General features: G+C 47.0%; 1 protein-coding gene across 3 annotated transcripts in view; it reads left to right on the top strand.

Moving 5' to 3' along the window:
• LOC133351485 (choline kinase alpha-like) overlaps positions 1-24,962 on the top strand; it is a 68,166-nt gene that overhangs the window by 2,520 nt on the left and 40,684 nt on the right. For all 3 annotated transcript variants that reach the window (XM_061566741.1, XM_061566742.1, XM_061566740.1), the window contains one exon: positions 23,357-23,465. In XM_061566741.1, coding sequence (XP_061422725.1) covers positions 23,357-23,465 — 109 coding nt within the window. The remainder of the gene's footprint in view (positions 1-23,356; positions 23,466-24,962) is intronic.

The raw sequence follows: 24,962 nt of genomic DNA, 5'->3' as shown, positions 1-24,962 counted from the left end.
TGTAAGCGGAGATTTGTAATGGAACCGGTCTGGCCAAGTCTGGGTGGATGATAAACTAAAGAGGTTTAAATAGCTATGTGGATGGAGCCAGATAGATCATTTGGGCAGGTCCCGGGTGCTGTGTGTGGGGCATGTGTACCGGGCAGTGTGGGCAGTTTTGAGCAGAGTGAGTGGTGCTTAAGGTCAAATTACATAATACGAGCGGTCCGGGGATGAGGTGTGGGCGGAGCTCTATCGTGTGGGTGTGGGCAATATCATATGGGCAGAAATTAAGATATTGGTGGGGCATAGGCCAGATCAAATCAAGACCAAACCCAAAACACTAATTTTACTTTGGGTTTCCTTATCTTAATAACAATCTTGAACATTTGATGTCAACCAGTTTGTTGAGTAAGGTGGGTTTATAAAAGCTTTTTCTACTGTTGGCCACAAATATATTATCTGATCCAAGAAAAGACGATTATATAACAAATAGCGTTATGCCTGATAAAAAAAATATCTATTTAATGAATTGGAAACTTAATCTCCTCAACACTCTACAATTAAGAGATATTCTCATGTTGAAATTTCTGCACTGGTCGTTAAGAAAGTCGTGCAATGCAAATCAGAGTAGTTGGGCTAGATGATGCCCTCACTAATGCCTTTCACCGCAGCATTGGAAAATATTTTCCTGAATTTCTGAAGGAAGCTAAGAATTTCGTTGTGAGGTTAAGTCACACACCACTGAATATAAGAACAAAGCAAATAAATCTCAGCTGTAATAAGGAGCAGGGGGGGTTTGATTGGGTGAGCCATGTGTACAGAATGTAAGAGGTTAGAGGTTACGGAGGCAGGCACTGTGAGTGGGACTCGCGAGTTAAGCGACCAAGGGGACGACATAAAGTCACGTGGTGGGATATTGTAAAAGCATGACCTTGTATATTTCAGGGTTTGGCAGGCGGAAGCGAGAAATGGTGGAGTGTGTTGGCTGGCTTCAAGGGCGCCTGGTCATGTTAGCATTTCGTTCTTCAGTGTTGTTGATAATGACCTCATTTATTTTTGTCTGCGGTGATGGATTTCTTATCTCGGATTCAAGTGTGCGTTTGAAAAATAAATGTCCTAACCTCCAATAGGACCCCCCCCCCCACTCTCTGAGCACCAAGTTCATTGAGAGCAGAGCCGACAGGAGACTGCGTTGTTGATGAACGAGTGGGCACACACTCACTGGGGTTAAGTGAGGACTGGCCACATTCCTGACCGTCTGCCGAGGGACCAGGCTTGGGATTTCGTGGAATTGTTTGTTCCCTTCGCACATGGGGCTTGCCCCCACCACATGCTGATGACCCATCCTAACTTGATACACAGAGCCCCTGAACATGACTGGGGAACTAACCCAATCGTGAGCAATCTGTTCCTTAATAATAGAATGCAACTTGTGTTGCATTGGGTGATGCTATTGGCAAATCCAGTCGTTTACATTTATTTATCCCCACAAATGATAGGATGTCTTGCATGGCCGTTTGCAGATAATAGGATGATGGAATTGACCTTTTCCACTTACAACCTATGGATAATCGGGTGAATTTGGTGCTTCTAAGGAGAGCACGTCCCCTGACTCCGAAGCAAATGAGTGCAGACAATAGTGTTTATTCACCACTTCTGGGTAGCGACTCTTATCTATGGTTTGTTGTGGATAGTAGGATAAATTTAGTGCCTGTAACGACTTCTATAATCATGATGTAAAAACATGAGGATCATCATCCTCATCAGCAGTAACGTAACTATAGCTTGGTGATATTCATCATTGCACTACTTTCTTAACGGAAATGGGAGCAGCAGCAACAGCATAACAGGGCTTCCTCTCGCCCGTGTAGTAATGTGGATAATAAGTTTAATTTGCTGCTTGATTCCTGGTATCTGTGGTTTGAACATGGATAATGAAATTAATTAATTCGCACATGATCGGAATTTCTGTGGATGGATTCCGTGGCGCATGCAAGAGGGGGGAGCGCATGTGTCATTCTTTCCCTCGGGCAAGGTGGCCCATGCCTGTGACGCAGCAACTTTGTCGAGGTTGTTGAATCGCACGCAGAGTTTTCATCCTGTCCCGTGAAATGTCCGGTCCACGGGGTTGCGGGGGTGTCCAGGAGGCTGCATCGCACCGAAAGTGGGTCAAGTGACCCATCGGAGCCGATATTTGTTCCGAGTGTTCTAACAGCTGCGTAATCCGGCTCGTGCATGCATGTGGGATTTTCTTCGGGTGTTCCCGCATCGTCATTTTTTTTTTCACTGCGCAAAAAAAAAACTCGGTGGCGGGGGGGGGTGTGGGAGATTTTAAGTACGTCTTTGCGGAAACATTTCCCAGAAACCTATGAAAAAAAAGCCAGTTCGACCGCTGGCAAGAACATCGTTCTCCTACCCACTCATGTTCGTTTTATTGTCTTTGGTTGTGATGAAGGACACGGCCTGGAAGGCTGCCATCGTGCAGCCCTGTCGAGCAGCACCTTGTTATATAAAGGAAAAAAGCCGCGTGTGTGAATTATTTAAAACTGGTTTGTCTGTCCCTTTTGTAATGAGCTCCGCACAGTCATCGCAGCTCTATTACATCAAGTCTTGTTACTGCTGATGACGTGTACAGCTTTGAAAAGCAAGTCTTTTACACAAGTAAGCGTACATATTAATTTAGAGCTCTCTATGAGCAGCGCATCCCTCGGTGTTGGATAACGGCTACCAAATGTAGACATCATCACAAATATGCTGTGTTTGAGGTGCCTTCAAGTGACATTTTATCCACAAAATTGGGAAAGGACTCTTCCATCTACCCTGCTACAGAGTTTTGTTGCATGGCGGTCCAAGCAATATTAAAACACATTCCTGCTGCGGGAGCTGGTAGGAACGTGGATTGCTCGGTCAATGGCCAGGGTCAACGGCGGCGTGGTGTATTCCGCAAATATGCCCGACTGTGGGCGGGCACAAGCCGGCGTGAGTAGGTTAAACGTTGAGTTTTATAAGGGCACCACGGGGGGTGACCAGCACATCCCCACCCAGCCCCTCCTCACCCAGCCCCACCCTCCCCTCCCCACCCAGCCCCTCCCCTCTCCACCCAGCCCCACCCCTCTCCACCCAGCCCCACCCCTCCCATTTTTGGATGCACGACGGACGGACACAATAGTCCCCTGTGGGCTGGTGGAACCAGGAGGTTCCTACCAGGACAACGAATAAATATATGCATATGCATGGCTTCTCTAATGCTTTGGCCAAAGAGGCAAAAAAAAATTCTGGGTATTGGGTAACCCTTTGATCAGTCTGCCTGGACAAGGCCCTAGCAGAAACAACACTTCATACTACATTTGTATTCCTGTTGCGTGATCGCTACGAGAATTATAGTGACCCACCGCTCTCGGATGACGGACGGAGCTAATTCGTTGCCTCCTTCGACTTTAGTTGCAAAGCGTTGAAAGAAATGGTGAAATTTAGCCAAGTGATGTCCACAATCAATTTTATTGTGCTGGTGTGTTTTTTTTTATTGCGAGCAGCCATTGGTGACTGGGCTCAGACCGTGAACTCGCTCTCCTTGAGAACCCATTTTAGACGTGGGTGGCTGCCCATATTTGAAACCGGGATTTGAGTCTTTGCTCGCCAAGTCATCTGACCCCTGAGCCCCCGTTTTCAAATGGATTATTTCGTTTACAGTACGCCGCATCAAATCGTGCATGTGAGGATCCGTTCCTTTTCACATTAATATACTGTATGTCTGGGGCGCGTTCTTTTTTTACATTCCACTTCAGATAAAATATTCATACCACTCTACATTTGTGTGTGCACTACAGTGACAAAAAAAAACCCGACTTTGTGAATTGAATCGTGCCCCCTCGATTGTGACATTAAAATGGTGGAGGTGGTTTATTTCATCATCATCCATCTTCAAAGGCAAGGAGGCATCGACACTTGACGGTCTGAGGCCGTTCGTTTATCATTAATTTCTGCTCACGAGCTCAATTCGAACCCAGGAGCTAGGGTCCAAGGCAGCATGGATCCCTGTTGAGGTGGGCAGAGCATTCTAGATTGAAATTAATTTAATTGCAACTGCGTTTTGTGTTGAGTTTATTGTCCTACCCCATCACCTCCAATTAGCACGGTTGGCTACTACGGTGCTAAATAAGTTCTCCATACATAGTCATTACAATTTAGTTTATTCAATGTCGTCATCATCATCATAAAATAAAGGTTTTGACGAGAGCATGATCCAGCGGGGTTGGTGGTTGATGCAGAGATCGACCAACATGTGGGAGACCGAATCTGCAGGTCCTGTGAGGTGATGACTATAAAAATCAACAAGGAAGAAACAACACGATGCCATCGCAAAATGACCCATTATCGCTGGTTTTTATTGCTTTTCCATTTACCCGGTGTACTCTCGGGTAGTAGCAACACAACCTAACGCTGATATTTTACTTGCATTGGGTTATTTGTGCGAGCGTTATTGTGACGCCATGTTCCCGGGAGACGGATAGGACCGATCTAATGAATCGACGCTTTCAACCTCGTTTGGAAACCATTGAAAATACAGCAGCGATGTTGCTGACCCATTTTAATTGTTGAGTATTATCAGCTCGTATTGCAACGTGGGCATTTCTGTAACGACTGATTTCATTGCACGAGCAGACTACCCCCAGTTGTTTGGGCAATTATCCCCAGCACGACTCTTAAAAGTATCTATATAAATACCAAGACTTGGTTAAAGCTATCCAGGGCAGATGAAGAATTACTGACTGGATCATTCCATTGCATATACTGTACAGTATTTGTTAAAAAAAACCCTAATACATTGTAGCTTGGCTGCAAGTGAGCTATGCTGGCACTGTCTTGGGAGTGTAAACGACCTACAAAACTGTGGCGTGCAGCGCCCGACCATGTTTTATTAATCTGTTTTATTTTGTGGCTGTCGTGAATCTCCATGGGATGGCCTTAGGCCAGTGGAATTTCCATTCCCTTCCTTGCAGTGCCTTGTTTGCTAGATCAGCATAATCGCTTAAACAGAGCACCACCTCATTGGCAAAGGTTAAATACATTAAACGAAAAGAGGTAATGGTAATAATACGTATTATTATCCAACAAAAATAATGTGATGCTACTCTTGAAAGGAAATCTTTTTTTTTAGTTTAACTACCCTCGGACATTCATGTAACTACAGCTCAAGTGCCACGCAGTCGACGGGCAAGCCAATAATATGGTCAAGTGTGTCGCTGCTCAAAAGAGCAATGGAGGAATTTGTCTTCACGAGCCGGTGGTGGAAATTCCCCATTATCATGGCAGAGTTGTCTTTCAGAGTAAGGTAAATTTTTGACTTAACAGAAATTTTTTGCTGTTATGTTTTCTCTGACTCTCGAGGGATGGATGATTGGCCGAGCCGACCCCTCGACTGGAATTAAAAATTTCCAACTGCGAGTCGAGTCTTAACCGGAGTGTCACTTTGCCGGACAGTTAATTGTTCGTGGCCAAGTGTCCACGGCTCGGTTTCTCTTAACGCTCGTGGTGCACGCTTCGAACGCCGAGTTTGTGTGCCGATTATAAAAAGGGTATGCAAATTATACGCAAACGTTTACATTCGGACTAACCGTGCAGATAAAACTGTAGAAAAGACAAAGAAGAAATGAGAAATGCAAACAATATGGAGAAACAAGGGTTAAAGAATGAATGTCCTGAAATCAAATCTCCTCGATTGTGACGTATCCATTGTGTTCCTGTGGGTGGTGGGTGTGGGGGGTAAACTCCGACGCGTGCCCTCTGTTGGCTGCCCTGAGCCAATAGTGGAAATTCCACATTTTCATGGCATGGGCCACCTTATAGATGTGGTGACCGCCGTTGGCTTCCCACAAAGTAGTACTTTTTTTTATGAACCCCAGGAAACATGACAGACTAAAACTTCGCCCTTCGTGCTGGCATGACGAAATTGGGCCGCATAATCTATACGTGGCCGTAATCTGCAGGTAACGTGTGATAAGTGTGTTTACATGTGCAGTGGTTTGCTCTGGTTTTTACACAGTTGAGGGCTGGGTCATAACGACCCGACTTCGGTCAGACGAGGAGAATGTTGGCAGGGCTTATAGGAGTTTTGAAGCCCCCTTTTGAAGTGACCCGCAGTCACTAATCGCACGTATAAATACAAATGCTTTGGACGCCCGACACCCCCGCCTCGTCATCATGTCTATGAGGCATTGCACTGCAGGGGGACTGTCCGATCTAGTTAACTTCATAACTGTGAAAGGGGACATGGATTCGTGTTCCTGCCTGCAGATGCATTTTCAAGGTCTGTCCAAGGTTGAATATGATTTCAGGATTTTCTTATTTACAAGACTTAATTTGTTTCGCAGGACTCTGCAGTAAAGTCGGTGCCAGATTGTGTCATCCGAGATGGTGTGCAGTGCATCGTAATTGGTCTCTTGTTGAAACATACCTGGCATGTGTCGAGTTAGGATTGATGCATGCAACAGCCACAGCTGTGTGCGATTTGAGGTTTTGATAAAATGCAGTACTGTCTATTCTTTTTGTTTTCAAGCCAGATCGGGGGACGTTAATTAATGACTACATTGTGGGTAGCAGAGGGCAGTGCACAAGTATGTATTGTTGGACTCTATTTGTATGCTCCCATGTCTCCCCGCCTTCACCTTCCCGCATTGAACAGCGTGGTAAAGTGTGGTCAGATAACCCCCACAGTGTTGAGGCCCACATCCAGCAGTGGATTGACAAAAGGCTGTACGTGTTTCAATCTGATTATCGATATATATTAAAGGGAAATTTGTGAATGCGTGTCTGTTCGAAATGTTTAGCATACTTCCCAACATGCAACAAACTTGAAATGTGGCATGTGGGTAGCTTCCAGACTGTACACAATGCAAAAAGTATAAAATTTTACTTTTGTATTTTTGGGGGAGGGGCGAAATAATGGATATGTTTTGCACGGCAGGTGAGCGGTGACGTCACATCTGTGATGTCACCCGCATGCGGCAGCGTCACGCAGTGTGCCTGCTGACGTCACGCATCCCCCCCCCCCCACCCTCCATGTAGGCTGCGTATTAATCCAAGACAAGAATCCAAGTCTCGGGCGAAGCCGAGTAGTAAAGCTACTTTTTAATATATGTATTACTTGGTGAATTAAATATCTCTTTCATTGTTTTTGGAAGTGATTGGTTCACATTCCAGGGTTAAACATATACAGCTATTCATTTGAGAGTTTATTTTAATGAGCATTGGGTAGTGCTTACTTTCTATTCTCATCTGGTGAGTCCCCTAATGAGATGACCAATGTTGAGTTCCTACAAAGTGGTGCTTCTTTTATCAGCCCTGCAGGGTTGATGATGATGTGGAATTGATCCCCAATCAGGGTTTGAATCTTACAGCCTTTCGCTCGTGAGCCAATCACATCAACCACAACGCAACCTGATGGTGATAATCACGAGTGTGTGTGGGAGCGGTAGTGTAGCGGTTATCTCGGTCAGTCGACCCGTGGCACCTGGGTCTGCCCCGTGACCTCCTGCCAGCGGGCGTTCGACACTTCACGTGGCCTCAAGGTGCACTTGGCCTGGCACAAGCGTCGTGGTGACGTCACCGCCACTTAGTGGCGAATGGCGGTTGTTGTAGCGGTTAGTGCACTGCGCTACGAACACGACGACCCGAGTTGATTTCCGCTCACAGGCAACACCGTTGATGATTAGCTGAACCAGTCCTGGGCCTCCCCTAGGTCGACTCGGCCTCAAATGAATCCTGGTGTGGTGCGTAAAAACATCGCCACTTGGAGACAAAGGCAGCTAGGCGTGGTGCTGGCTACCCACCTCCTCGTGTGCCATTCCAGCCTTAATAGGTGCTGGCTAACAGCACTTGTCCCAACAGTCTGTTAAGGCTATACATGAGGTCTTTGTAATGTGTTTTAAATAACTTTTTTTCACAACTTTCCCAACTTCTGAGCAAGAAGCCAGCCAAGAAAATAAGGAAATGGACAACCAAAAAAATATAAACGCAAGTCGAAAATATGTCGGCGAATGCAGCATTGTGAATGGAGAGAAAGCCGGACTTTTCACTCGCAACGCTGCGTCACATAATCTCAGCGGTTTTATTGTTGAAATCTCGGTCAAATCTTTACGTATTTTTGGAATCCGTTACGGCGCGGCGACGAGGAGGAGGCCTCTCCGAGTTTTTCCCCAGGTTCCAACGATGTCACGGGCACCGCGTGAGGTTTGTCACGTTGACACAACGTGCCGCTCCGTCACCGCTTCACAGGGGCACCTTGGGTTGGATCGCGTAAATATGAATGTGTCGTTCAATCCGCCCCACCGTCTGCCACCGCCATTTGGTGAGGTTTGTCACGTTAACACAAAGTACCATTCCGTTACTACTTCACAAGGGCACCTGTTTGCACGCGGCGGCACTGTGCGTTCTTGTGCTAGCTGGCGCGCGGTCGGTGTCATCGTCACAGATGTCTATTTTAATTAAAACTTTAAAATGTATTTATTTTTTCCACAAACTGAAGGGGCTACAGAAACCCTGTGGGGCCGCATGCCCCAAACACGGTGCCACCTGGGTTCAAAGAAGGCGGGGGAGAGTGGGCTTGTCGGCTGATGTCAATGCTATGCGAGAGAAAGGCAAAAACACCTTTTGGCATGATACGCCGTGCCGTGCCAGGCCACGGGAATGCCAGGCTCTGCCCCGTTCACACGCTCCCGCAAACAAAAACGCCTTTGGGGATGTGGTCATGTGTGCCTGTCTTCTGCATGCCCATACCGATCCGACTACCTGCAAGCCAAGCCAGTGGTTTGACGACTTATCCGCCGGGCTTCCAACGAAGTGGTTCTACTTAACTGCCGCCCTGTCGACCTACCTTTTTCGAGAGGGATGGCTATTGCCCTGCACGTTTCCTCAGTCCACTGCTGGATGACACCATTTCTGTGCCATGCAGGTTGCGTGGTGGTTATTTGACCATACTTCATCACGCTGCTCTGTGTGGGCTGATGGTGAATGTGAGGACAACAGATGTGAGAGCATAGAAGTCCAGTACAAGAATGGATTTTGCTGCACTGCCCTGTACTGACCATAACCTCTCACTGTTTGCCAACTATTTTTGCCAGGTAAAATAGATTTTTGATAAAGGCCGAGTATTTTGTTCGTGCCTGCATACATACCTATTCACCTTCCTACCGACGTACTGAAAAATTTCCGTAATCAATAACCTTCCTACCTTTGTACATATTTAAATATATGCCTACACGTGTGCCCAACTACCTGGCTGCCTACCTTCCTACCCACGAAGCCACTTTCCCACCTACCTCATCGCCTACCTACCCATCTCTCCGTCCATCTACCAACCGATTTAGTTGTTCAAATGTCTGTGTATCTATCTATATACCCACCTGCCTACCCATTAACCCTCGCTGTAGTTAGTGTCCACAAAAACGCATCGCCAAGTTGCTGCACAAAAACCTGGGTGTCTTAAATAGGTGAAAGGTAGAATAATGTTTAATCCCTGCAGTGGGGCGATCTGCTCATTGACTTGGGGGTACCTATCCGCCATCCAGAATGCGGAGGTGCCCCTCTGAGCTGGTGGCCCTGAGCGCGTGGTGCACATTCCACGCATTTAGACCGAACCTGGAGGACCTCTTAACATTTTCGGCTATCGCCTGATGAAGCTGGTTGTTGTAATCGCCAGCGAAATGCCACAGTACTCGAATTGTAAATGTTGTCGTTGGTTCACTCTTCAACACACCGGTGTGATGAAGTAGTAACTGATTTGCACGTTTTGTTTAAGTGACGAACCTACTAGTTGGCTGTGTCGGGTGTTGGCGGGTTTAAAGACCTTTAAACATTCCATGCATTATGTTCTGCAAAACAAGCAACATTGGGTACATAGATCTGGTCAGTAAACATGCTTCCGAGCATTCAAAACTCACTGACATGTTACTCCACGATTTAAACTAGTCCTTAGGTCGGCAAAGCAATTTGTTTCATCAAATTGCACGACAATTAACTAACAGTTGCTTGCGCAGGTGACACTGTTGTGACTTTGGTGCTCGGTGTAACTAACATTGACACGTAAGAGGAAAAGAGAATATTTACAGTGCTGCAGGATCTGGCACTGTGCCCACTGCTACTCAGCCATGTGTTAAAAAAAATAAAACATAAACCGCCCATCTATGTTTTTGTAGCTTATGGTGGCGATGCAATGGAATCGGTGGTGAAGTTTATCTCGCCCAGGAGGTTTTCCTTGAGACACTAAAGTCAAAACATCTCCCTGCTACAATGAGGAATTGTGTCGTGATCGTGTCTGTTGGTGGCCTCCCCATGAGGTGGTGAACATTCCACATTTCAATGGCAGAGAGCAAGTTTTGTGAAAAGTATTTACTTTTATTTATATTCCGCCTTTGAATGCCTTGGCAACTCAAACGCCTTTTCGTCGCAAACTCGACCATCCCAATGCCCTGCTAAAGTCGAGCCAAGGGGAACCCCCAGTGCCAACTTGTCCCCAACGTGGCACAATGTGTATGCAGCACTGGCCTGCAAATGGGCATTCTTAGTTATTTTGACTTCCCACAGCCAAAGCACTCTTCTTTTTTCAGGGACCCGGGATGGGGGTTGAATTTGCACCCGGTACGGTCATGGATTGAGCACTGTAGTCCTGCAGCACGGGGCTAATTACACGAGCGTGTGGTTTTCCCGCAGGACATCGCATTACGCAACGTAGTTCTGGACGATTTGTTGCTCTTTATTTTTTTAACCGTAATGTCAGAGCGACTTGGTTTAACCCAACAGCGGGTCGGCATGCTCGCCACCGAGTCGGTTTTTGCATGGGGGGCGGGGAGGGGTCGACGGTTCAGAATCAGAATCTCTACTCAGAATCGCATTATTGGACTGGAGGAGAAATCCGATGAGCTATGAAGCTCTTTTTCACAGATGTTCAGTTCCCACTACTCCAAGCTCTCACTTTAATCCTCTCCAGCTACTGTCAACTGTGGTGGATAGCTGTAATCTGTTGGAATTTTGGCTTCGTTGCAGACGCCTTCACGTTTTGGTTCATGCAGTCCTGTAACACGAACGTCGCCCTGCGCCATGTTCATATCACAGGGCATGAGCGACTGCACCATCACTTGCTGCCTTACAGTCGACGTTAAAGATTAAGCGACTCCATTTGCAACAAAAGCTATCCACGTGCCCCGTCTCAGCCCCAATTCCCTAATGATAAACGCAACATTGCATTTTAATGTTCTTGCAATGACTGTTTTTGTATGTCTTCTTGGTTCTTTCGGTAAAGTCACGTAGAAGGGAAGTAATAAAATAATAAAAATAAAACATAATAAAACAATTCTCACGACGTTTCGGCCACAACGCAAGCAGCCGTCCTCAGGTGAAAACCAGGTCCGTCGAGGCGACAGAGTCTGAATGAAACAGCACACGGGCTTAGAGCATATATATAAGCTGGGCGCATTGACAAAGGAATTTGCATATCAACAGGAATTTAGCATATTTATGAGAAATGCAGGAATGTAATTAGTACTGCATATGCATGTGCATTATGCAGGATTAACAGCATCAAAGGGAGCTGCAGTTACTGCTGCTGCAGAAGTTGCTGCTGCTGCAGTTGCTGCTGCTGCTGCACTTGCTGCTGCTGCTGCACTTGCTGCTGCTGCTGCACTTGCTGCTGCTGCTGCACTTGCTGCTGCTGCTGCACTTGCTGCTGCTGCTGCAGTTGCTGCCTTATCCATTTTAATATAACACTATGTATTATTCTACCCACCCTAATGTGTATCATACTGCTATATGTTTACTGTACAATTACGACACCATACATTACTCTGCACACTGCACCATGCCAGTGAGTGGAACGCGGTCTGAAAGTCACCGTTAACGTGAACACAATCAGTTAAGATCCGAAATGGTTTATTACGTCCTTCCAATGATTGCTAAGCCAGAATCCATCTTCTCGGTTGAAATTGTCTCTGTGTTTGTATATGTGGATCGCCTCATGAACGAATCTCTCATGATAGCCAGATGGCTTGCAGAGAACCTCTGTCCTTGGAGAAGTCAATGTCATGTGAGCCCACTGAATTGTAACAGTGATCTGCCACGGCTGAGGTGTTTGTCCTACCGTGTTTCAGGTCTGCCTTATGTTCACGGATGCGGTCCGAGACATGTCGTTTGGTTTCTCCAATGTAACTGCTACCACAGAGGCAACTTAGTTTGTAGATGCCAGGGTACTGTATGTCTGGAACCACATCTTTTACAGACGGGACCAGATCACGGATTTTATGTACTGTGTTGAATCGGACCTGGATCTTGTGTTTAATCAGGATTTTGGAGATCTTTTTTGTGACCCCAGCAATGTAGGGTAAGGTGATGGTCTTGAAAGGCTCCTCAACAGGATCCTTCTTGATGGTTGGAGTGATGGCTTTGCGGATTGTGTAGTCGGAGTAACCATTAGCCTTAAGAGCTTGGCGTACGTGTTTGAGTTCACTGGAAATGTGTTCATGGTCGGAGATGCATTGGGCTCTATGATATAGAGTCTTGATGAGGGAATTCTTCTGGGATGGATGGTGGTGGGAATCCGGTTTTAGATAAGCATCCGTGTGGGTGGCTTTCCTGTAGACAGAGTGGCTCATTGAACCATCAGGTCTCCTTTTGATTAGGACATCCAAAAAGGGTAGCTTGCCATCATTTTCGACTTCCATGGTGAATCTGATGGCTGGGTGTATGGAATTGATGTGGTCGAGAAATTGGTCTAGAGCAGGTCGGCCATGTGGCCAGATGACAAAAGTGTCGTCTACGTACCTCTTCCATAAGGTCGGGCGTAGAGTGGCAGTCTGGATGGCGTCCGTCTCAAATTTCTCCATGAAGATGTTGGCTACAACCGGAGATAGGGGGGAGCCCATTGGGGTGCCCTCAATTTGCTTGTAGAAGGTTCCATTCCAGGTGAAGTATGTATTGGTTAAGCAGTGTCTCACCAGGGGGGGTACCCCAGCATTCAGTCCTTGATGAACCAAGTCTTCAATGATTGCGATGGTGTCAGGCACAGGCACCTTGGTGAACAAGGAAACCACATCAAAACTGACAAGCAGGTCGTCTGGGGACAGGGCAATCCCCTTGATTGTCGATACCAGGTCAGTAGAGTTTAGTACTGCAGAGGTGGTTTTTCCAGTGAAAGGCCGTAGGATTTCGGACAAAAAACGAGCCAGTTTGTAAGTGGGGGAGTTGATAGTAGAGACAATGGGACGAAGAGGTGTATCTTCTTTATGTATCTTTGGCAAGCCGTACAATCTTGGTGGCCTGGCTGCAGAAGGTTTCAACGAGAACTGTTTGGTCTGATCAATTAATGCGGTTGAAGCAGAAATGATGTTGTTGGTTTTGGAGACGAGGCTGTTGGTAGGGTCTCTTTTTATTTTTGTATAGCTGCCATCGTTGAGTAGTTCTTGAATTTTGTTGTTGTATTCTATTTTGTCCATGATGACAGTGGCATTGCCTTTGTCGGCTGAGAGGATGACAATGTCATCCCTCTTTTTTAATTGAGCTAATTCAAAACGCTCATCCTTGCTAATGTTGCTAGCTGGCATCTTAGCGTTTTTGAGGGTTACAGAGATTTCAGATCTTGCTACGTCTGCAGCGATGTGACTCAAGCCCTTGAGAGCTACATCTACTCGAGCAATTATATCATTAACTGGTATGTGTCTAGGTGTGACTGCAAAGTTTAGTCCTTTAGCTAAAACGGATTTCAAACCTTCAGAAATAGGACTGTTACTGCGATTAATTACGACTTTGTTAACATCTAGCTTTTCAATGTGTGGGTCCGGTTTCTTGTTTGAGAGGCGGTTGAATTTGGAAATCAAGTTGTCCTTACATTTAGTCGACATAGCGGCAGCTATGATTTATGAATAACATTCAGGATCTTTTTACGGGGATCTCTGTATGGAGTTTGTTTTAATGAAACATGTGTGAAATAATACAATAAATAAACAGTTTTTTTCTAAGACGCGTCATATCAGGTGGTGGGGGGGGGGGGGCGAACCATTGGCAAGGATTCTAAATTCCAACGTTTGGAGCGTTTGGGTGAATCGGGTTCACATTATAGGCCATGTTGACTTAGTTCAGTTGTTCTTAACCTGGGGTGCACGCACCCTCTGGGGGTGGGAGATGCTCTTTCTGAGAACCAAAGGGCTACGGTAAAGGTTAAGAACCACTGCCTTAGCTGAAGCCCTAACCAGTCTTGTGTATCCTTTTATAGGCTGAACCAGCCCAGAGGAGGCACTTGCCACGAATAAATGCAAGCCGGGGGGGGGGGGGGGGGCGGTCTGATTAGAGTGCTCGACTTGAAATTTGGCAATTTGCGGGATTCAAATCCTGGTTGGTGGCCAATAAAATGAGAATGGTTTGATGGGGAGGAGGCAAGAGCACCTCCGATTTGGTCAAGTTGGTAACGTACGGTGCAAAAGAAGTTCAACATACATATAATACACACAGAGCCGTTGTCATCTTGTGCACCTACTCTTACACTGTACAACCAATCCTCACCGGGGCCTGTGCCAAGCTGGCTCAAAGTGGCAGATATGTTTTTCCACTGCAGAAGCCAAGCTGTGCCGCCGATGTTGTCGTCGCACACGATGGATGCGTCTTCATCCTTGTCCCTCGCCCTGTTTGACCCAGAGCTGGATACGGTCGGCTTACGAGGCCAGCGCACGTCACGATTTGTTTATGGCTCGGCAAGACAAGTCGCCGGTGGGAAGCCACCCTTAACCGTGAGGACTCCGCGCTGGCGCTGCTCTGATGTACCAGTGGAAAAGGGGCAGTAGAAACTGGCAAATAAAGCGTCCGGCACGACTCGAACAATTCCAGGATAATTGCATTGTGCGTAGGTTCTGCAAAAAGCTGCGTTGACAGTGCGCCTGTCAGCATTGCGTGTGGACGGTGTCACTTCCGCACCCATAACTTGGTGGCCGATCGCAGCGCGTGACCGCAACAATCTTGACCGTTGCACCGCATAAACACGGCCGCTCTTGAAATGTATGGGACTCGCCACATTTCTCCTCGGATTGTGTCGACAAATCACTGAGACTGCTAAATGATTGTGTCTAGTGAGCCCTAAATCGAAGTATCTTTTTTCATGATTATTTTTTGTTGTTGTCAGATTTTTCTGCTCCAAAGTCGCGTTTTTACTGCCCGGTGCCACTTCCTCGGAAAGCCTTGCATACTCCGCACGAATTGAACAATCGTGCACGCGCACTCCAGTGCCTTGCCGTGCGGTATTGGCAATGACTGCTATTTTCTATCCACTGCTCAACGATGGTCTGCCAGTGTTTGTATTGTTGGCGCTTGCCTACACTGTGAAATTAATGTGCATTTAAATCTCCCTGGCTGCCATTTTTCTAGTTTTATAGCGAGTGTGCAACGAATTGGGTCCTGACAACGTTTCTGTTTGTAAGCCTTGCAGGGCACTGTTTGACCAATGTGTTACAGCAAGGTGATATCACAACTACTTATGAGATCCTACAAGTGACCCCATCCAGTTCAAGGGTGCTTTCCCATTCCTGTGAACTATGCTGTAGCGTAGTTCCTAGTATGACATTGAAACAACATTCCATTCATAATTCTCCAAAGCTGGAATTTTTGGGATAATAAATATAAATCAAATTTTGGTGTTACAGGAGGGTTTTTTGTGCATTCATCATTGGTGACTGGGATGAAGACCATAAACTCTCTACGCTTGAGAGAACCCAGTTAAAACATGGGCAGCAGCTTGAATTTGAACCTAGGATCTCAGCGCTGCCAACTCTGTTCTCCGGCCCCTGAGCCACCCGGCGCACATGTATGTGGATGCCTTTTTCTAAATGAAATTAATATCTTCTCAACATGGATGCGGCTGAGTGACTGTCAGCTGCCAAATGTACGTATGTTGAACTTCTTTCGCACCGTACGTAGCCAACCGTGCTATTCGGAGGTATGGCTGTCAGAGCACCGAGGCAGCTTCAGAGATGTGGGTCTCATCTGCCCATGATTAAATTAAACCTGCTTCTCAAGTGTGTAGTCTGGGTGTCATGTCAACCTGATCACCAATGATGAAGTTGGTTCTACAGACCTGCAGGACCATTTGCCAACAGGACATTGTTCTCACTGAGGGTTGTAAATTATTATTATTATTTGTTCCTGGATAATGTGATTTGCTTTGGAAAGGTGCATTCATGGCCAAGGAGAGACTCCTCGTTTCCAGCACCGATCTCGTCCCCGTTGGTGTTTGCATGCAAAAACGTCCACGTTTTAATTTATTCATCAGATTGTTATTGCATGAGAATTCAATCTACTTCCCGTTTGGCAGCAGGAACTTTTGAGTGGCATTGAACCAGCGCGACATTCTAGAAGGCGATAACATCGTAGTCGTCGCTTCATGTGTTTCCCGCAAGCCCCTTGGCGCTCGAAGTCTCCTGCCCCTCCTCACGAGGCCCCATAATCCCCCCCCCCCCCCCCCACTTTTTGGGCCACCCTGTGGGAGAAAAACTAGTGCCAATGTTTGCAGACCCAGGCTCCACTACTGTATGTGCACCATTGCAACCCTGTGTAATAGTGTTCAACTTTCCATTGGAAGGTTTGGAATGAAACGAAACATTTTTATTTTACCAGGTAACGCCCACTGAGCTGTATAGCTCTCTGTCAGAAGCAACCTGGCCACAAATGATAGCTCAACAAAATGGCTTATCACGTTGAAATGTCTCCAGTCATAGCAACGTAGGATTGCCACCACCTTGCTTAGTGCTGAAGGTGGCGGTGATGAGTACTGACGCGGGTTAAATATTAGATACCCATTCGGTACTGCTCGTGAGATTTTTCATAGACTCGCGGTCGGAGGGATGCAAGTAAAAATGTTTACAGAAAAAGACCCGCTGAAAATGAAGGCAAATTGTGCTGTCGTGGTGGATTATGCAGAAACTAATAATAAGACGAGGATGTCGGCTCACTGCCAAGAAACTAAAGAATTGTCAGTTTATGGCTGCATTACCAACAACGCTCGGAGACTCGTAGTAAACTTCCGTTTACCATTGCTGCACCGCACTGAACAGTTCACGGTGTTTGTGGAGGTATCGTGTCTATAACCTCAACCCGACCCCTTGCTGATGGCACGCAGAAAGTCAAAACAGGAGGGTTTGCCCGTTTTAACAAGTGCTGCTCGGAAACCACCGCTCCGGAAGGGCCCCCATAGGCTGATGGGTTGAATTGACTGTGCTGGTCTGTGGCAATTCTGGTCTAAACCATGTGTGGGTGGGTTGCACGGCTGAATCATCTTGTTGCCCACGTTGCATTGGGATCCCAGAAATGAATGTTAAAGCATGAGAGCGGCACACATTGGCTTGCGCTTTCCAATTTTTAATGCACAGGGGAGGGGGGGGCGGGTCCTTAATATCCACTTGTGAGATTGCAACCGTCACCCCCCCCCCCCCCCATGAAAAATGACCACACTGCCGTGCAGCCTAGATTATTAGAATACGCGATTGTGCGAGTGACGTTGTCCACACTTGAAAGCCTTCTGTCATAACCATGGACACGAGCAGTGGGAGGCCGCTCCAAACGGTAGGCTTTGGGCAGCTACAGCTGCCGTGCGCAGGGTTAGGCACGCGCGCCGTGGCTGTCGGTAAATTTCCACACACCCACGCGTTTGTCCCCTTATCTCCCCTGAGCCTGTTACGTTGCCCGGCGTCGGGTCAATGGCACTGGCCACTGCCCCTTTCACGAAAGCCTCAACGTTCTACCGTGGAGAATCCCCAGTACACGCCGGTGCTGTGGTCATCTTCATTCCTTTGGTGGGGAGTTGATCCGCAGTCTAATTCGGTGTTCTTCACTAATTTTCAGAGGGGGGGGGGGGCACTTTTGTCGATAAGACATCAATGTGAGGGCTGCCACACATTTGAAACCATTGGCTTTGACGGCACGATGGGGGGTGTTTTCACATTTTTGCATTGTCGGGGGCCGCACTAAAGGCCACCAGGGGCCGCAAGTGGCCCGCGGGCCTTGCGATGAAGAATACTGCTCTTGTATGTTTATCTCGATTGAGCCCCAGTGGACGGCTTAAGGAGTGACCTGGTGAACAGTGGTGATGCTGTTTACACCATGGTTTCATATTGGTGACTGCAGTCGCGCCTTGGGCTATTCTTAATTGTCCATCGGAGTCGGGGATAACCGCATCTGTCATGCGGTATTCTGACGCGGTTCAATCCAGGTAATTGTTTTCGGGGGTCTGCGGTTGGCTGCTAATTCTGGACAATGGCATTGTCCGCCGGTTGCTCTTCAGCTGAGCCTCAGGATTGAATGCAGGTGGTCCGAGAGCTTGCACTTGATCCGAAGGTGCTCTCAAGCTGCTTTGGTGAGAGCACTCAACTCGAAATGGCAATGTCCTGTCCCGGTCCGTGGTTGACGGCCTCTCCTTCCTGTGAGATCGCGTTCGTGGGCATACCGCTCTACGGGAAGTTAACAGCGGTTGTTTCAATGGAGAGATTGGTTCCTAACGTAGTCATGTGGAGTTTTGACTCCGTCGATGGAGATGAAGATTACTCTTTGGAGCAGGGAGACGTTTTGACTTTTGACTTACAACCAATATGGTTTTATGACGTTTTTAATGCAGGCAAAAGTCACTGTATAACTAGCAGGATAAGATCTGGTAGTTTTGTAATGTATGTGTGTGCCACGGTGGCGAGATGTTAACTTCCTCGCCTAGTCCTACAGGAGGTCGTGGGTTCGATCCTGACCCTGACACCTGTATATTTGGAGTTTTCCCGTCTCTCCCCGTGCTCATGTGGATTTTTCTCCGGGTCCTCCAATCTCCCCCTCCACTTTTAGAAACGTGTATTTATAGTATTTGGCTGCTATAAATTTCCACATTATGATAAAAGACTCTTAATTGAGCTATGATTTGTGGCTAGGTTGCTTATGAAAAAGAGCTATACAGCTCAGTGGGCCTTACATGGGAGAATTAAAAAAAATGTTTCATAGTGTTAGTGTGACCAGATTTGTATAACCCTATTGACAACGGGTACAAATGTAGGCTTTGTCCTGTTTTCCAGAGCGTCTTATAATTCCACAGAATACGGTAATAACGAAACGCCACTTTTAGGAAGTCAACAACGACGGCCATCTTACGGCGAGACCAGCACTTGCCAGTATATTTTTATCATTATTAAATCATGTTCATATCCCTCGGTCGTATGACATCGTCACGTCCATTGAAACACAAACCGCGATTCCGTGAACATCTCAATCCAGCTTCACGTCTCCTTTGTGTTTAGCTTGTTGTCCTTCCCAGCACCTCCGGTTTAGCACCGTTGACTACGTACGGTGTGAAAGAAGTTCAGCATACGTAGCCCCTTGTCAATGCATTGTTGGATGAAGCCCTCTCAAAGCGTACGTCGCTCGTGGAGGGTTGTGACCATTCGCCATGCTGATGCTCAGTAGGACTTGGTGGAGGGGAGTGGCGGGGGGGGGGGGGCCCGCAAGGATCGGTTTAGATGTCTCGCGTCACTCACGTGAGCGGTCAACTGCACAAAACCACTATGCCGCCTCCTCTGCCTGGCACCTACAACGGCAATGCTGTCATTTCCACCGCTTGCTCAGATATGGCCAAAATAATTTTTTTAAAGACGAAAACGATTTTTACTTGAATAGAAATGTTATATTGGCAGAGCCGATGATTTTTGCTTACTTAGCAAAAACACTGGCTCTTTTGGGATTCCTCATTCACAGGCGTTCATCCACCTGAGGGACCTAAGGTCTCAGGACTGGGGCACAAATAGAAGTATGGACTCCAAGTGCAGACTGTGCTGCATCCCCGTTCGTCACAAATGTTAGCTGCCCTCGCCTGGTATGCAGGATGTCGTGGGTTCGATCCCGCCCCTGACGTTTGTCAATTTTGAATTTGCATGTTCTCCCTGCAAGTCACTTAGTCGAGCTCTCATTTGTGGTTGGGTTGCATCTGAAAAAGAGCTACAGTATAGCTCTGTGGGCTTGAGCTGGTGAAATAAAAAGTTTTGTTTAGTTTTTAGTAACAAGCATTGACTTTCGGACACTATTTTGCTAAATTTTAAGAGTATTCTACAGAGGTGGGGGGGGGGGGGGGTTATTAGCTCTGCCTTCTGGTTTTATTTGTTATTTTTAATTACACAGTGATATTTTTTTCTGCTAGGCACCTTGACAAAGCAAAACTTTATTTTTCTCAATATGAGGAAGCTGTCCGGCTCCTCAATTTCGTACTCTTAACGCTATTTTTAACGTGTTTTTTCCCATTTGCACGACTCCATTTGCCCTAAAAAGTGCCATGTGGAGCTCATCAGTCTTGATGCCCGTTCAGAGTGGCCAACTCTTTTAGCCCTCGTGTCACTGCAGTTCATGTAACTTAGACCCCGACATTCAAACCGTCTGGCACGAGGTGGTGGCTTGCTGTGTCAAGTGCCTATCAAATTCTGCTTCCATTTGTAAACGGTCAACTTGTATTTAGTAGCAAAATACTACGTGGTATTTATATCCATGGCTTGGCGTTTGCGTTTTAATTAGGGTGCAAAGATGCGTGAAGTTATTAATCGATTCCAACTAATCTCGCACGCATATGGCGCCAATGTTTCTCTTTGCATGCTTTGTAAATACGCTCACGTGACCCCTCCAGCCACACTTGGGGCGCCGTAAAATCCACAATGCACCAAATCGCAACTAAATATCACAAGCCGAGTTAATGTGCGCAGGCTGTCCAAAGGGCACGCGTGCATACGAATGCAATGTCCTTAATTTAACGGTTAAGAGGTCACAGTATTCGAGCATGCGTGGGACATTCGGTTAGATGGAAAATAAGCATCGTTGCAAGTTGGTAAGCACGTGCATTGAAACAGATTTGTGCACGGTCCCATTTTAATGATTTCATTCGCGGTCGTTAGGTGTGTGCAATGTGTTGCAAGATAAAAGCACTGTGCAACCTCATAACGTGTTTGGGTTAGATCGCGTTATTTATAAATGTGTCGTAACCCTCCACCACCCGACATGGCCAATCAGCAAAAAAGTGTCACGTTGACAAAAGACAAATAGTTCACTACTTTAGTGTTAAACTGACTGTGCAACCTGTTGCCACATTTATTTGACTGATCAGGGACAGAAAAACAGAGTTATAGTATGCCACCCCCACAGTTTGCTTTAATATACAGGGCAGGAAAGTGTGAAAGTGTGTCCTCTAATCTGGAGAGAACAGGAGATGGAGCAATGAAATCTGTTCGTGCGCTGGATGGATTATTGCATCGTGCAAGGTGGCAGTGGCTTGAGGAGGCCTTCATCCAGCAGTGGATAATAACGATGAGATTAAAAAAAACATGCTGGTGCTTGTGAATGATGTCACATGCTCTTTGTAACACCGCACCTCTGCAATTAACATGGTTGGCTAATACATGTTGGAAGTAATTCATATCTTTTAAGTTCTCATCCTTGCATTGGAATATATAGAGCAGTTCATATTTTGATGATATCATATGGTAATGCTCCATCACATGTTTTAAATCTATTACACAGTGAATATTGAACTGAAGCTTGACTTAAAAAAATGTAATCGCAAATCAAATCGCAATATCTGTCCGAAAAATCGTAATTAGATATTTCCCCCAAATCGTTCAGCCCGAGTAGTCAGCACCACGCCCGTCCGTCCGCCTTTGTCTCCCGAGTGGCGATGTTTTTACACACCAGGTACTCATTTGACGCTGAGTTGACCTAGGGTAGGCCCAGACCCAGTTCAGATAATCGTCACTGGTGTTGGCTGTGAGCGGGATTTAAACTCGGGTTGCCGGGTTCGTTGCGCAGTGCGCTAACCACTTGCACTAACCACTCCGCATATGTACTTACACTTCATCACAGGCTACATGCAGACCCGGGTAGCTGGGGGGCTGGCTCTGGTAAGAAGCGGCTGCCCAATTGGGACCGCCCTCTCTCCCACTCTGAGAAGCAGGCTGCTGGGGCGGCCACGTGAGGTCTGTTTACCAGCAGAGAGCAACACGTGCTGCTGTTGCTTCTACGGGGCAGTGAGGGTAGCAGGGTGGAGGACCTCCCTCGCTGCTATTGGCCGCAGTGATGAAAACAAAACTCTTGCTTGGGGAGGTTGGAGGAGGAGGAACACGGTGGGGGGGCGGGGGGTGCGGAGTGAAAACGCCCACACAGCACTGCACGGACAGGCCTGGCAGATCTGGCCGGGGTCATGCGATGCTTGCGGAACTAAGAGACCTCGGCCCGTTTTTATATATAAACACACACACACAAACAAATGTGCCGCGAGCTTGCTTCCTGCAGTGAGGTGGACCGTTTATGAATGGGTCGCGTTTTTATCAATTTAAAGCAAGCACCACCTTTGTCTAATCGTCTATCATCAGCAGTGATTGCTGTTTGCACAGTTTTTCACTCTTGGCTTGGCTTTACCTAGCAGCAACACGTGATGAAGTGGCCGAAGTCCTGCTTTCAGCCATCTTCACATTAAACCAGGTTCTCGAGATTTAGCACTGCACACCTGAAAAAAATACATACAAAGTAACGTTTTTAACGTTTAATACAGCTCACTCTGCGTTGGACCTCCGACATGCGTGCCATAGGTACGGGGGTAGGGGAGCTATTGAAGAGGCTTTGAAAGCGGTTTTGTGCCCTTAATCGTCTCCTCGCACTGGGTTGTGCGCACCTCCCGTTGCAAGAATTCTGCAGGAAAACCTCCCCTTGCAACGACTGCCGCACCTCCGTTTAGCACGGTTGGCTAAGTACGGTGTGAAAAAAGTTCAACATGCCTGTCAAATTAGAAAAACATTTTGGAGAATAAAAACTTAGATAAAGAGTCTGTGGATGAGTGGGTGATGGGGTTTGCCACCTGTGCTGTTTGTTTTGAGTAACGTCTTCTCTGAGAGGTGTGTCCATTCTGGGAAATACGTCCAAGGACATTCAACATTGAAAGTCCGTTTTTTTTTGTCGTCCCTTGCATAACAATATACTGTTCGGGACGATGCATAATTTACATGTTGTTATCCCCTCTTACGCTATTCATCAAGTTTTCTTCAGATAATCAGTCCTGGTTTATTGTCGAGGTGGCAGTAGACCAAAATAACAACAAGAGAAATTTTATTTTCTTCAAATTCTGTAAAAAAAATTACTCCATTTCAAGAGCCGCAATGCACATGAGTACGACACGGTGGTGCTTGATAAATAAAGGTCACGAAGCAGTCCTCAAAGAGCCGCAGGTTTTTTTCAACCCCCTGCTATGGACCCGGGATGGGTGCAGCACGCGCGCACGCACACACGCGGCCACCGCCAACCCCCACGTCTTGACTCGAACCCGTGTGTCGTCTCCTCTCGTCGGCAGCGGCGGCCTCAGCAACCGGCTGTACCTGTGCGCCCTTCCGGACGACGTGGAGAGCGTTCACGAGGAGCCACGCCAGGTGCTGCTGCGTCTCTACGGCGCCATCCTACAGGTGAGGGGTGGGGAGGTGGCGGGGTGGGAGGGCTGGGTACGACACTTGGCTATGTGTGTGTGTGTGTGTTGAACTTCTTTCGCACCATACATAGCCAACCGTGCTAATCGGAGGTGCGGGGAAAGGACAACAAACACAAAGCAGTTGTAAAGGTAATGAGTTTTCATTCATGCAGTGGCTTCCTAATATCGGAAGGAGGAGCATTCCAGACGGCCGTTGAGATGCTGCGTTTCGAATCCAGCTTTCGGCCTCCTGTGATTTGAGCCTGGTTCACCAAGTGTACTGATTGGATGGTCTCAGCCTGGTCACCACCGACTGCGCACACAAAATAAACAAAGCCATCACTTTGAAATTGGTTCTACGCTTTGGCTAAATTCTGACTCTCAGAATAAAACAAACTCCTTGCGTTTGACTCTTGTTCAACGATCATTGTTCTCATGTGGCGGAGCGGGTCTGAAAGTGCTGCCCTGCACTTGAAGGGGTTGGCAGAGGGGTAGCTCTGTGGCATCCACTTCCGCAGGCCGTCATTCTCTTAACACGAAGGGTTCCACTGGCGAGGAATCCGAATAGTTACTGCGTCTCATTCAGGGGCGGTTTCTTCATTAGGGCGATTGGGCGACGCACCACCAATGTCATTCAACCACAGAGTCACGCTAGCCGTCACTGTCAGCCTCTGGATATAGTCCAATCAGCGTCATGTCACGTTCTGTGGAGTACCGCCTCTTTTGGGGCGATTTCACTCCGGCTGAGAATCGTCCCGAGTGGCCCCATAGACTTACATTCAAAGATGTTTTTTTCGAACGGGGGCGCTCCAATGCATTCTCTATGGCTTCCGGGAGGGCGAGCCCCAACGTGCTTACGTCATCATACGTGCTAACGTCATCATACGTGCTAACGTCATCATACGTAAGCACGTTTCATCCAACAATATAATTTATCGCTACCTAGTGGAATCTTTAATAAAATAAACTTGAGTGGTTTGTTTTAATAGTGAGTATATAAACAAACAAGATGTATTGTAAGAGTCACTTTATTTTTCATTAATATTAAAGAAGTGAAGTTGCCTTTACATGCTTAAGCTGTTAATTTATTCATTGCATGGGTGGACCTTATCCTTATCAATCATCCAGACATTTGCCCCCCCTGAGAGATTTTGCAGGAGCCGCCACTGGTCTCATTACACAGTGCCCATAGCACAATCGGGATAAAGTTGTTGGGAAAACATCAACTATAAAAGCCCTGGGCGATCTTTTGTCCAGGTGATGAGTTTTGTTTGCCTTTCTGATGCGGGACATGGACGCATGGAGCATGAAGGGTGCAGGAGGTGAGGGGTTAGGGTTGGGAATAAACAATGTTGGAATGGGGGCGTGTGATCGGGTCATTCTTTATAATTGTCGTTACTGGGATTTTCTTCACCATCGTCGTCATTGTCACCTGTTGCGTGAAGTGAACAAATCGTTTGATTAGGGCGTTTAGTTAATCGTAGCATTTGCAATT

Source organism: Lethenteron reissneri, chromosome 37, assembly GCF_015708825.2.
Source record: "Lethenteron reissneri isolate LAM-NWPU_2019-01 chromosome 37, ASM1570882v1, whole genome shotgun sequence".
In the NCBI taxonomy this organism is placed as follows: Eukaryota; Metazoa; Chordata; class Hyperoartia; order Petromyzontiformes; family Petromyzontidae; genus Lethenteron; species Lethenteron reissneri.
Note: the sequence above shows the minus strand (reverse complement) of the source record. Positions and strands in the feature narration are given on the sequence as shown.